This window comes from Geospiza fortis, unplaced genomic scaffold (assembly GCF_000277835.1).
Source record: "Geospiza fortis unplaced genomic scaffold, GeoFor_1.0 scaffold92, whole genome shotgun sequence".
Taxonomy (NCBI): Eukaryota; Metazoa; Chordata; class Aves; order Passeriformes; family Thraupidae; genus Geospiza; species Geospiza fortis.
The window spans coordinates 2,597,080-2,611,238 of NW_005054389.1; the positions used below are offsets into that span (position 1 = coordinate 2,597,080).

General features: G+C 39.7%; 1 protein-coding gene across 6 annotated transcripts in view; it reads left to right on the top strand.

The window, feature by feature from the left end:
- Nucleotides 1-391: 391 nt before the first annotated feature.
- CCSER2 (coiled-coil serine rich protein 2) overlaps nt 392-14,159 on the top strand; it is a 60,467-nt gene continuing 46,699 nt past the window's right edge. For 2 of the 6 annotated variants that reach the window (XM_005425565.2, XM_031060714.1), the window contains exons 1-3: nt 392-501; nt 11,255-12,731; nt 13,637-13,839. In XM_005425565.2, coding sequence (XP_005425622.1) covers nt 11,294-12,731; nt 13,637-13,839 — 1,641 coding nt within the window. In that variant the 5' untranslated portion in view covers nt 392-501; nt 11,255-11,293. The remainder of the gene's footprint in view (nt 502-11,254; nt 12,732-13,636; nt 13,840-14,159) is intronic. The other 4 variants (XM_031060716.1, XM_031060715.1, XM_031060712.1 and 1 more) reach the window with 3 other exon arrangements.

Sequence of the window (14,159 nt, forward strand, 5' to 3'; positions counted from 1 at the left end):
TGCTGTAATTCGGTGTGCGGGCAGACGCACCTGCGGGTGCCTTGGGAGCAGCTGCTGCGAGCGCCCCGGCCGCAGAGGTCTTGTAGCGTGAGGTTTCCTATCTCGAGGGTTTTAATCTCCGAAAAGGGGAAGAAGCAAAAGCACCCAGTGTGTGTTCAAAGATAACAGTTTTAAAAAAATAGCGACGGTGGAAAAGAATTATAATGGTGGCATTTCTGCTTTAGCAGTGATCTGTTGAGATTTATACCAAGGGGATGTTCTGTACGTTGTGGTGATTTCGCTTTAATGACACTGAGACTTTGCTTTCGTCACCCAGAGCCTGCTGTTCACTTCGTGTTCTGTCAAATGTACTTTGGCACACAATGAAACGTAGGCAACCTCAGCCTTTAACTTTGAGCTGGAGGAGGTCGAGCTATTTATCTTCAGTTTAAGAAAGCAAAACTGCATGGGAACTTTATGCTCTAGCAGAGCGTTAGTGTCCAGGCCAGACATCAAATCAAGGTAAGGATTGTCGATCTGGTATGCTGTGTAAAGATGTAAAGCACTTTTCAGAGGAGCTGGTGCATCTTGCAGGGTTAGAGCTTCATGTCTACAGCAGGTTTGTTCTTGGTGTCTGTGGGCTTTGACCCTTGGTTTGGTGCAGAATAGATTTTTTTGCTACGAAAGTGTTAAAAGTGAAATGAAGTTGAATCTAAGTTCTCATTTTGTTGCATTTTTATAATTGAGAGCCACTTCACATATGTACTGAGACTTTAGGAAATTTCTCTCTTCCAGAGAAATATACAATACTCTTGGGTTAGCCTGAGGCGGTAAATATTTACGTTGTTTGCTGATAATGAATGAAATTGACAAGACGTTTTGTCATGTTTGTAATGATCACATGCCTCTAAATTCTATGGGCCCATTTTGAATTAAGCGCCTCCAAGCTGAAGAGGTGATGGCCTAACATATGGGACGTGAGTAACCCAAATGTCAATCAAGGATCTGTGTCAATATACAACTTAGAGTAGAAAAGTTGTTTTTGAAGTTCAGGTTTAATTTCTGCTCATGGATAGTATTTTTCATTATAAAAGTATCAATGTTTGGGTTCCAAAAACTGCCCAGTATTGTCTTTTAACTGTAAAGCTGTTGAAAGGGTAGAAATAGCCTCAATTAACATAATGATCTCATTTAATGTATTGTTATACTAATGAGTAATCTTGTTTAATGGAACTGTTCATGTAAAAGCTCATCGGAGTAAAATCCATTACTTTTGGACCTGATCATCCTTTAAGAGGGATTGGTTATTTGGAATAAACCAGTTAGTAGGAAATGTTGGCACGGGCTCTTTAGGTAAAAAGCCATCGTGCTGTCAGTCTTGAGATGAACCTTGCTTGCCTGGCATCCTTAGAAAGTGTGGATCTCTCAAAATGGAGAGGAGATGAAGGAATATAAGATTACAGAAACTAATATGATAAAATATATCAACAGTGGTTGTGGTGTTCTCTTTCAACCACTATTCACTGTAAACAGCAGCACCATCTTCTTAATTAGAAGCTTTCAGGCAGGGTTAAGTCCCCCATGCCAACAGGGATGCTAAGGAGATCAGAATACTAATGGTGCTTTTGATAATTAGGTTGAAAATCCTGTATTGTGTTTCAATTGGAGCAATAAAAACAGATTATGTAAATCTCTGGATACCTGCACACATGTATGTTGCAGTAAAATCCCAAGAGCATTAAATAGTTATCCCAATGTTGAAGTTTGGCTGGTCAGGAAAGGTCTTTGCTTTTCTTCCCAGCTCTTGGACACGCACCCCAGCTCACTCTGAAACTGCTACCAAGTAGGTGCATTTTGGAAGATATACTGAGAATGTTGTTTCCTCCTTACTCAAAAGTAGCTGGATTTGCAGAGTTCTGGGCTTTGCTCAGTAGTCATTCTCTGTTCTAAAAGGAGGATTCAGCTGCAGCAGTTCTGCTGACAATATCCTATAGGAATTGAAGAAAGTCTCCTCAGGGTGGGGGTTTTGCTTATCCCTGGTCACATGGGGAACTGGTGTCGCAAGTTCTTGCTAAAATGCCTGATTCACTGCAGATTGTTGGGTTTTTCATGAGCACTTAGTCTGTGCTGAGCTGAGGTCCTGCTCTGCAGAGTGCATTTTAATGGCCTTTATTGAAGGGGTACTGGCACTGCTGGCAATGTCCTCACTGCAAGGAGGCTTGCCTTCTTAGTCAGAGGAAATGGGTGATAAGGATTTGCTTTGATGAGGTGGCTGAACAGCTTATGGATCAGGAATAACCCTTAAATTGTACATAATTTCTGCAATTATTCCCTGAAGCCTAAGAAATTCTGTGCTTTTAGGCTAATCAGCCCAGATGGCCTGTGACACACACAGCACAAGGGAAACATCCAGGGAGAACTGAATGTCCCAGCTCCTCTTGACTCAATAATATGCCTGCTTTAAGCTGGAGATTCAAAAATCTCTTCTAGATGGATGCAGAGTTTATCACTAGTGTGGAGTTGGATGGTAATTCAATTCATGCTCTTTTTGTAAATTGTTTTAAAAATTGGCTTTATTAAATGCTATTTTTTCTGATCTTATATTAAAATTATTACATGGTCATGTGGATATATATTTTTGATGAGTTGAGGGTTGCTGTGGCTTTTGAGTAACCTTCATCTCAGTAAAGCAGTCTTGCATAGGTAGAAACTTGGCAAGGCCCAGGCTGCTGCTGTTGGTAGCAGGACACTTGAGGGGAGGAGCACAATCTGTCAGCCTGCATAGCCTTATCCATCAGTAAACAGAGTTAAAAACAGAAAAAAAATCTCTGTGTAAATCTTTTAATCATGGAAGCTTTCTGAAATGGTAATTTGGATATGTATAGCTTTACTATGACTCCATTGAGCACTGATTAAGCAAAACAAGCAATATGTATTGCCTTCCTGTAAATTTGAATAAAACACAACATAGATGACTAACTCTGAAACTAATCCTGTGACGAACTGTCGCTTGTAACTGAAGTTACATCTCAGTTTCTTGGATAATCTGTTTTGATTTTTTCTCCTTCGGTTTCAAACCTCTGGGGACATAACGAATATCTGTGTCTTCCACGCTGTAGGAAACTGACCTTGAGAAGTACATTCCAGCATAGCTGTTGGCGTATCAGAAAGCTGGTAGGGAAACACAAAACACACGTTAAAATCCTGGAGGCTGCCAGTCTGTTGTCGAAAACATCGTGGTATTTGTTATGCTGTGGGAAACTTGCAAAGTTGTTTGGTACTCAGACATTTTCAGGGAGTCTGGTTTTGAGACTGGAAACTGATTTATATCAGTGGAATTATAGACAGAAGCTGTATTGAGTCCAGCACTAACGAAATGAAACCCAATAGCGAGAAAATGATACTTTGAAGATGTGTTTTACAAATAAGCAAGTTTCAGCTGAAAGCTGTAATACACAGCTGTGTGGCTGCAGTGTTTTTCATCAAGGATGAATGTTAAGAAGTCCAACTTCAAATAATACAGTATCTTCATGAAAACACATAATTGTGAAACAAACTGGTGTGTTTGGTAGCAAGGAGAGTAGGTACGTTGCCTCTTCTTGCCATGTAGGGGGTTTAGAAGCAGTTTTAGTAGTTTTCCTTGAGAATCTCTGCAAGACAATGAAATAACCTTGAAAGAATTGTTATTGGGGCTCTGGAACTCCTTACTTAAGGCAGTCAAGGATGCAGAAGGTTTGGAGGCTCAAGGACAGGTTACACAAAATAGTGGACAAGAGATCTGTGGCAGGTTCCTGAACAAACTGCATCAAATTTAAGAAATTCTATGAATTGAGAGCCATTGAAGGTTGAGGAAGTCACATTGTGTCTTTGCCCTAATCATCCCTTCCCTGGTGCATTTTTGTTTTAAGGCAACCACAGGAGTTAATGGGACTTTTGCATCCTCACCTCTAAAATAGAATTGACTGGAGGAACTATATGGAGAATTGAACTGGGCATTGAAATGCCATGATCCACACACAGTGAAATTCCGTGATTTATATAATATTTCCAGCTTATGCAGGATTCACTGTCTGTCTTTCATGATAGCAGTGTTAAGGATTTTCTCTGTCAGTCCTTTTTCTAGTATTTTTTTTAATCCAGCAGTAGCTGACTTAACAATATGATTTTTTTAGATACATAGCAATGTGCTGATGTGTTCTTGTCTCAAGATCATGATCTTCTGTGAAAAAACTGAACTATGCTGAAATAGCATTGGCAATATGTAGCAAAGAAAATCTCAAAACTATTTTTTTCTATCTTCTTTCTGCTTCATCTTGTCTAATCTTGCTCAGTTATCACGTGTGAACCTCTTCAGGCTTATTGAAGATATCCCAGTACCAGTGAGTCTATGAATTACATGCAGTCTCTTCCAATTATCTCTGCTTGCCATTCAGCTTAAGCTATAACTAGAATTCTTGCTCAGGCAGCAGAAGAAAAAGAAAGAATGAGTTTATGTGGCTAGAGGGGGGGAAAAAAACCAATTTGCATACTGGTTGAAAGCTCAGCCTCATTGAAGATTTAAACCCATGGAAATTCTTAGTCTTGAGATACCCACATAAAAAAATGTTCAACAGCTGTTCAGAGAGGAAGTATTGTTTCTGTTATTAGTCATTATTTAATCATTACAAAATATATTTTGAAAAATATGTTAGTTACCAGTGTGAGAGGCTTCTAGCGCAAGACAGCTCAGTGTTTTTGCCTGTAGAACATACATCAGTTGAATAAACAAACCAGGGGAGTAGGATGGACAACATGGCAGTCTAAAAAGGGATATTTCCAGTTATAATTAGCTGTATACCAAGTTTCACTTGGCTTTCAGCCTGCCTGTTGTTATCAACAAGAAAATCCTGCTCCAGCTAACATGTTTGTATGTAAGAAGACAGTAACTGGTAACCAGCTCTTTGAGTTTGTTACTGAGTCAATGGTGAAGTAAATCTTTCCTAGAAGAGTTAGAGACGGGAATAGTGTGTTTGAATCACTAGGTAACAGTGGATAGTGCTGAGGAAAAAAAGATTATTCCTCTGTTTTTAAGTGAAATATTTGCTAGAGAACAGCAGGTAGTTCCTACTGGTTTGCAGTAGGACATTGCTTTTGAGACAGATGCAATCTTTCTGGATTTGTTCTTACAAGACAGATTAAATTATCCATGTGAAATGCTGTTGCTGAAGGACTAAGACCATCAGCAGAAGCAGGGGCCTGTTTCTGCTGTCAATTGCTTTGATGCTGACATAATCACAAAATGCTTTAAGGAGAGATCTGGATCTGACATTTCACTGGTAGAAAGCTTTAATTCTAGACTGCAATTGATGTTTGGGATTTTTCCAGTCAATCTTAGCCACAGCATAAAACTTAAATTGCCTTTATGATGGTGATGCGCCTTTAAAACTCTTCTGAAGGGCAGGTTTCTGATTACCTGCTGCCTTATTCTTCATGTAAGAATGCCAAAAATGTTTGAGAAACCTTGGAAAAAAGACTCTGATGGGAAAGAGGAGAGTCTTTCCAAAATCTCTGTACTTGCACACAAGCATATACACAATTATGGCTTATCTTCCAGGACAGAAATCTTGCTAAATGCAGGGAAATATTAAGATAGCATAGGAACCTAGATATAAATGTGCTTTATAGTCACAGTATGTTTGTTTGGGGTTGTTTTTTGGAGGGGCTTGGGAGGTGCTGGTGAATGATTAACAGCTGGCTTCTTTGTAGGTGTCTGACTTTGTCTCTAGTTTGCAGAGTATTGGATCTGTAAGGCAGGCAGACAATGTCTGTCTTTTCTTACTTCAGTTTTTCCCCTTTCTGTTTGTTATCCCTGCAAATTTGGTAACAATTTAAAGTATCATCAACAAGAGAAACAACTAAAGGCTTTTTGTTTCTCCAACAAAGATGTTGAAAACATCTGCATCTTTTGCTATTTAGGAGCTATTAAGCAGCCCTAGTGAAGAAGCTTGACTTGCTCACTGGGGTGGAATCTCCTGGGTTGGTTCAGTCCACAGGAGGCTGTTCCTTGCATAACATAGGGAGTGAAGTAATTCACATAATTCAGTTCCTTCTAGCTGGGGTGTTTCTGCACTGGAGCCAGATGTATTGGCCATGATTATGATAATTTTCTGATATATGGCAGTATATCCCTCCCACCTCTTGAGCATTTCTGGGGTCAGCACACCTAATGTAGTGCTGTTATCATCTGGGCTTTGTGTTCCTTGGATGCCAGTGAAAGCCACTGTGCTCTGGTCCTGTGTTTTGGAGCTGGTTATGCAAGGGCTGCCTGGTGTTTGTATCTGCAGGTACAGGCTTGACATTGCTCATCCAGGTTGAACAAGGTCTGCTGAAGAAAGGAATTGATGACTTCCTGCAAGAGGATGCATCAGATGAAGAGCAGGTTCAGAGAGGAGTTGTGCATCTCCATGCTTTATTCCAGTTTCTAGCTGACCTGTGACTAACAGCAGTTAGGCTGTGAGCACTAAGGCAGGAAAGAGTAACTGTCATTGCATTTCAAGTCTCATTTATCAGCAAACCATAATAACCTGCATTAACACGTAAGAGGAACTTGAAATTGCACTGTCAAGGCTTTGTTCTTCTTTACAGACCCTGATATTCTCTTTTACTGGGAGTAATTTGTCTGTACCCTCAGGTATCCTCTTCCATCTTCTTGTCTTTGTGCTGAAGCTGTTCCTTGCTGCAGCTGGCTAAACATCTGGACCTTGACTGCTTTCCTCCTTGTTAGCTGTGTAAGAATGACAAAAATCAGTGCAGCTTTACTTGTTTGAGAAACAGGTTTTCAGCAAAAAATTTTCCTGTAGGTAAAATTTGCATGGCTTTTTCAATAAAATCTAAAAGGGCTTATGATAATTCATACCCTGTTTTGCTTCAATGTTTTGGTTAGGTTTGATGTAAAAATTTTGAGTTTAAAATGCCTAGTTTCTGTTTGGCTAACATGAAAAGCACAAGTGGGCAACAATTACCAAGTATCCTTTCTGGGCAGATAACGCTTTGCCCTTTTTTGCTTCCTTGAGGTGCCTGATGCTCTGTGTAAACAGCATTAATGGCACAGTGAACTGACAGTGTGGCCCTGAGGGATGCAGAGGGAGTTTTTGATTCTAGAAGTATTGTGGTAGCTTTCTTCTACAAAATAGAGCTGCATTTCCCTATTTGTTTTTCTCCAGTAAGTGCTTATGTCCTCTTGCCTTATTGAACATTAAGAATGCTGATGAATAGCAAGAATGCTTTTAGAGATGGCAAGGGATGTCACATTTTCTGCTGTATTGACCAAAGATATTGCTCAATGTTAGAAATACTGAAACTCTAATCTCTTTATGATTTATTTCTTGCTTCCTTCTCCCTTTATTCATTATCATGTTCTGCTCCTGTTATTTGACCTAGTGTATTTTGACAGTAAATTGAGCACAAGAGCAGCTTGGATAACTGGTTGTTTGGTGTTTGCTAGATCAGCCCTTCAAAGTGGGTAGAACCTTGTTAGTGTGAGGGAGGAAAAACAGAAAAGGGTGTATCTCTAAGCTGCCTTGAGACCTGAAAAAAGAATTTCACAATGTGGGACACAGAAAAGCAAGGTAATTTCTGAGAAACAGAATAAGAAGCCCTCACAGTCTTGGAATTTCTTGCTGTACTTCCTGGCTATGGTACTTTCAGAAGGCAGTGTCAGAGAAACTGGTGTTAATCACTGCAGTTTGGACATAGGAAAGGGAGAGTGGCTGAAATTCAGGGATGCCTTCATAAAGCATTGGCAATTGATTTAAGAGCAGATCTTTTGGAGATATGGAAGACAGGAGAAGGAAGGCAGACTTGGAGGATGTCACTGCAGAGCTGATAAATCTTGCTGGATCTTGGAGTGAAGGTGGCACTTTGGACTGAACTGAAACCTCTCTATGCAGAGTAAACAGCACAAGAGGTTGTAAATACTCAAAGTTCAATCTTGAAGCCATCAGAATTTCTGGTTGCATTCTGATTCGTTTTAATTCATACAGCATGCATGATTTCCTCAGGATTCATGATCTTGAATTCCCCAGGGCTTGTCATGCTCAGAGCAGGTGTTTGCCAGCTGGATCTCTTGCCAGTTTCTTCCATTCTGTTAAGCTCTCATGGTCCTCTTAAAGCTGAAAATTGACTTGCAGTCATGCTGCCCATCTTGCAGTGTTCTTAAGTGAGTGCTAAGGAAGCCTTTTGCTGTTTCTGTTGCAGGGACCTCCCAGACTTTTCCGTGATGGCATTCAATACCTCCCTACAGTGGTGAAAATAAGATATTTTCACATAACTGATCTAATGCATTTTTAATAACCCAGAGGTGTAAGAGGTGGTTTATAAGTTGTGCATAGGGCACAGCTGAAATACACGTGCACTTCAATTTCTGTGAGTGAAACACAGATCTGAAGCTGCTGCTGCCATGGCAGTAGGACTGCAGAGGGGAATTTCTCTGGCCTGTCACCAGCCTGTCACATGTGTTCCATCTCTCAGCTGGGTATTGTACACTGCTGTGACAAGAGGAGGGGAATTCAGTCTCATTCAGGAATCTGGAACTGGAAAATGCTGTTATCTTCCTGGTGGCAGCGATCTTAGGGATTGCAGGATTTTAAAATGTATGAATACATTTTCAAATGTATGAATCTTTGAGCTGTCTTCTTCTGTAGGGCAGAGTCTCAGGTGCAAAGCTGGAGTTTGCTGAGAAGCTAATGTATGGGAAACTGCCTTCCTGGTGGTGCTGAAACAAACTGTGAATGAAATGACAGTGTGCTTGTGCTTGCCAGTTGAAACTAACAGTGCAGGATTTTATTGAGGTGTAAATAATCCTGTAGAGGAAGTACCAAGGAGGGTGAGAATTAATATCCTTTTGCTTATCACCAGGATCTTGAACATCCTTGAAGGTAAGGATGTAGCAGCTTTTCAGTTAATTCAGATTATACTTCAGAGGGGGACTGTGGATTTTAACTCCTTTTCCCTGGATCATTATGTAAGGCTAGGCTTTTTATAATTAGCTTAATTCCTGATTAGGCTTGTGTGCACTAGATAATGTATTTCCCAAGGCAAAGAATATAAAACTTGTTTGCCCAAACGTCAGTTTTTTAAAAATCCACAGATTGCTTAAGTCTAAAAATACTTTGAATTTCTTTATAGTACAGTAGGCTGCAATTTAAATTGTATTGAACTTGAATCTTCTGGGATACAGAAATCATACTCTTAACTGGTAACAGTGCTGCTTGATAAGGGAGTTTATTTGTGAGGCTGGTGTAATCTTTCCTAGTAAACATAGCTAAAGATTAAGGAAGTTTTAGGGAACTTCATAAGAAAATTCCCATTTTCTGGAAAACATCTGCTAGACATGATGCTGTTAAGTTTTAGTGGGGTTTTTTTGATGACATTGTGTTTCAGTGAAACAAATGAAACATTTCGGCTCCAGGAAGTGGCACAGTAGTTACAGTTACGTAGCTAATAAAATACAGAGAAGTATTGTTTGTTTTTTAATTTAATTATCTGAAGTGTTCTGGGCTATCACTATGGTTTTGTTGAAGATAATGTGTTGTCTTTGCCTAATCAAGGATAAATGAGCAAGAGTCCTTCCTAGAGAACTGAAAGGTCTCCTTTTCAAGTTTAATTTGCAGCACTTGGTGGAGGATTAAAGTAATCTAATTAAATGGCCTCATTTAAATTTTGCAGTCACCTAAGAGATGGTAGACAGATGTGAAAAGGGAATTATCCATAAAGCATGCAAGTTAAATTAGCAGCTTTCTAATTTAACTTTTTCAATTTGGAAGATTTCTTCACGAGACTTGCCTTTTCTTTAGGTTATCTTCTGAGGGATCTGCACTGTGGTGCTTGCTGGGAATGAATTCATCAGCATATTAAAGGCCATTTTTTATTCATGGAGTTATTAAAAAAAAGGCGTACTTTATTGCATGTAGTTGACATGAAATAAAGATCTTTGATGTTACCTGATGATAGTTATATTCCTGTGCAAGGTATGCAGGTAGGCAAGAAGTCTGACATTAGACACTTCAATCCACATGCAGGCAGGTGTCATACATGGGAGTGAAATGTTCTGCTGGTCCCAGGGGGAAATACTTGTGTCCTTCTTTGCACACCTGGGTGAGGGCAGTGTCTCTGCTGTGCAAGAATTCACTGAGTTTTTGAAAAGTCAGGATCTGTGTATTTCAAAATGGAAATGCACACACTAGTTGAAGAATGTGGATTCCGGTGTTTTAACAAGTTAGGAGCCCCTAAATGCCCTGTCTGCAGTAGCTTTCTCTTTCTACCTTTGTAATGTAGATCTGCTTCCAGAAGTACTGCTCTGGGGCGTCCTATTCACTGACAAATCCTCAGGGTATTTCAGTTAGCATTAATTTAATGCCACTTCGATTTTATCTTTGATTTTATCTTCAGCTGTATCACTAAGAATTTAAATGTTCCTTAGTGAGTCTTGCAGCCTGGGGAGTGGTTCACTTTAGGGTAATGCCTGCTGTGGTTACACAAGATATTCTGTGTACTTTGAATAAGTAGAGCTTTTGAATTCGCTTACTAACACTGACCTTATGCAACTGTTGCACTGTACTTCAGGTTTATGTGTGAATAAGATGATTTCCAAAATAGACTACAGTCTCCATACAAAGAGAAAACAATGATTAGGAAAGTGAATCTTGATTTGGGGAGATCCATAAGGTCTGGGAAGAAAAAATGTTGTGGTGAGATGCATGATGAGTAGTTATTTCCTATATTTTAGGCATTGGGGAAATGGAAAACAATCTCAAAAAATTAGCTTCTAGTCAGATTTTACATTATTGTTTTTTGCAGGTTTATGTTGCTGACCACAGGTTTTTGCTGTGTCATATTTATGGCTTTTTAAAAAATACTAAATCTAAAGTTTATAACTTAATAATTGTAACAGTTGAAAAGTTCAGTTTGTTGCTGAAAATGGGTAAATGGAAAAAAAATAAACAAAGAAATCATCCAATCTCTTCTCAAGTTTATTTTATAGATTACAAAAGGAAAACAAAAAAAGATGGCTTTTTGATGTAGAGAATGAAAGTTGGGAGAGGGAGCTGTGATCTGAAGAACATATTGCCAGATAACTGCTGGAACTCTGGAGTTCACAAAATGTCTGGGTTACTTTTTATCAGCATGGTGGAGTTAGGCACCGAAATCTCGGAAGCATATAGCTGCAAATGCATAGAAAACTGTGTTTAATGCGTGGTTGATTCGGGTTTAATGTTGTTTTATTTTCCTTTCTTAGATTCAAGCACCCTTTAAGGACCAATGTACCCAATAGCTCATGGAAGAAAAAAATCAAAACAGGACATCCTTGGTTTCCAGGCTACCGAAATATGGAATGAAAACTTTAGGGGCTGTTTTGCAACCGATGCCAAACGGGACGGCCGTGAACTTAGCAGGGAGTAATGGTGGCAAAAATTTCAACAAGCACAATGGCACTGTTGGAATGTCTTCCTTTGCTTTCAACTGGAAAAAATCAAATAAATATCAGCTTAACGATCAGAATGGGAGAGAGGCCAACGCCAGACGCAACTCTAATGAAAAATTAATTGATTCTGAGAAGTACCCTCAATCTCAAGGAGCATTGGGCAATGATGAGCTCAGGGTGGGTTTGAACAGCACTGCTTCGGTTGTGTCAAAAGCAGCAAAGCAAACCAATATGTTTGTATCTTCTACTGAGGAATTAAATCCAAAGTCTATACCTGGACTCTCTAGTTCAGCTAAATTCACCAAAGGTACCCTGTCAGGAAGGACATACTCTGGACTCAATGCTCCAAGATCAAATTTAAATGGATTTTATGGAAATCGGCCGGTGGCAGGTTTGCAGAGACCTAGAGCTAATTCTGGTGCCACAAGGACAAGTTCAGGAGAAAGCCTGGCACAATCTACAGACAATGCCAGCAAGGCTTTTTCCTGTGACAAAATGGTAAGATCACAAAGTTTTTCACATTCCATTCAGAATTCTTTCCTTCCCACTGCATCTCTAACCAGGTCACATTCCTTTAATAAAGCTGTGGATCTTACAAGGCCTTATCATAGTCAAAATGTCGCTGCCAGGACGTCTCAGAGGTCTGCTCTGCTGTCAAGGAATGCGTGTCAGTTGGATGTACCCAATGGAAACGAGCCGATGAAGTATGGATTTACCAGACCGTACTCGGCTGTGTCAGCTCCCTGTTCCAAGAAACCCCCACTGTCAAATGGATCTGGGTCAGCACCTTCCTATGGATACAGATTAAGTCGGCCTTCTCTGCTGAAGCCTACCAGGCAGCGCTTTGCTGGGAATACTGTTGTGGATGGCAGCAAAAGCGCGGCTCCGGACGCGCGCCTGGTGGAGAGCGCGGAGATTTCAGCAAACATCAACAGGGCCGTTGATAAAAACAGCATTCTAGAGAGCAGGGCTCAAAGAACAGAACCTGGGGAGGCCCTGCATGAAAGTCTGGGAAAACATGGGTCAAAAGTGATGTGTATGAGCGATGATGGAGATGAAATATCGATATCTTCTTTGTCATCCTCTGAGAAAAACGATTTGAGTGAAGACTTCAGTGACGATTTCATAGACATAGAAGAGGCAAACAGAACTGTACAAATCCAGCAGAAGGAGAGCTGCCTTCAGGAATTAGAGCATGGGAGCAGAACGTCCATTGAGCCCTTCACATCTCTCAAGGAAGGTGGAGGATCTCACTGTAATGCTGATGACTGGCTTGATATAAATGTGTCTGGTAAATACATTTTTTATGTTCTGTTTGAAATTTTAGGTGCTAAATGAAAATTCTGTGATGGTAATTAAGTTATTTAATGTAATTGCCCATTGCTTATGATTTGTTTCAGAATGGAACTGCTCTATGCTGACATATATGTTTGCTTGTGCCTTTCCTGCATTATAGTTTTTTTCCCAAGCATTACTTTGAAGAGCTCTTTGTGATAAAAATGAAGGTGACCTCCTTTAAACACATTTGTGTTGTGGTTGTGGGATTCCTCATATCTTTGCTACGCCATTCATTTTCTGGGTTGGTGATATTTTAAGAAAATTTCACCTCGTGCTCCCTCCACCTCTGTAGGCAGAGAACAGCTGTAACTGCTTCTAAGTAGTGGAAATAAGTGTAGGATGTGTAATTGAATTAGCTCAGTTATAAACAGGATTGTTACAGGGTCTTTTTTTGTTTTTTTTTCTGATGCATATTTATTCTTTAAAAATGAGTTGAAGACACAAGAAGATGCTTTTGAAAGTCACATTTTCTAATCTTTGATGGGCTTCTCATGATAATAGCTTGTTTGAGAGATGTTGCAATTGAAAGACTAGATCCAAAGGATATATTTTTGGACCTACCTTCTAATATGTTAAGGAGATGCAGATTTCTAGAAAGTAGCTTCCACAGTGGGTGAATTAGGGCAGTGTAAAAGGTTAGCAAAGATGTAGGTTGGAAGATTCCTTGGTTGAAGATGCCAAACCAGCTTGAGCTTTTTCCCCTTCTGGAATCAGGGAACAATACTGTAGAAAGCTTTCGGGTATTTCTTTTACAGTACAGCTCCAGCAAAGGTAGCACACCAGTAAGAGGCATTTTAATGTTTATTTTTTGAAAATTGGATTGTTTTTGTAATCTTAACTGATGCTGTTCTCTTTAAGCAGTGGATGACAACAGTGAAAGCACAAAACACACTACTGAGAATGCCATCTCTTCAGAGATGAACTACAGAGCTGGCTCCTCCTTTGAGCTTTCTCCATCTGACAGCTCTGATGGCACATACATGTGGGATGAAGAAGGGCTGGAACCTATAGGAAGTGTCCATCCGTGTGGAAGTTACGACTCTTCAGAAATGAACAGCATAGTATGTATCTGTGTTCACAACTTGCATTATTGCAGTGTGTTGAGTTTATTGCTTATTAACTATATTTTTTAAATATTCATTATTTTTAAAAAAGTTATAATTGTTTCCTCTTTCCACTGTAATTGATTGCTTTGTGAAACTTCTTATTTAGGAACTCCTGTTTCTGGACAGGTGACCTTGATCAGGCTGTTTGCCCACATTTTTTTCTTTCTTTATTCTAAAGTCAGGACAAAACATGTCCTTCTTTATGCAGTCTCATACCAATGCTCACAAAGAGTAAAGGAATTTGATTTCTGCAAAGCATAGGTTCAGCACCTCCT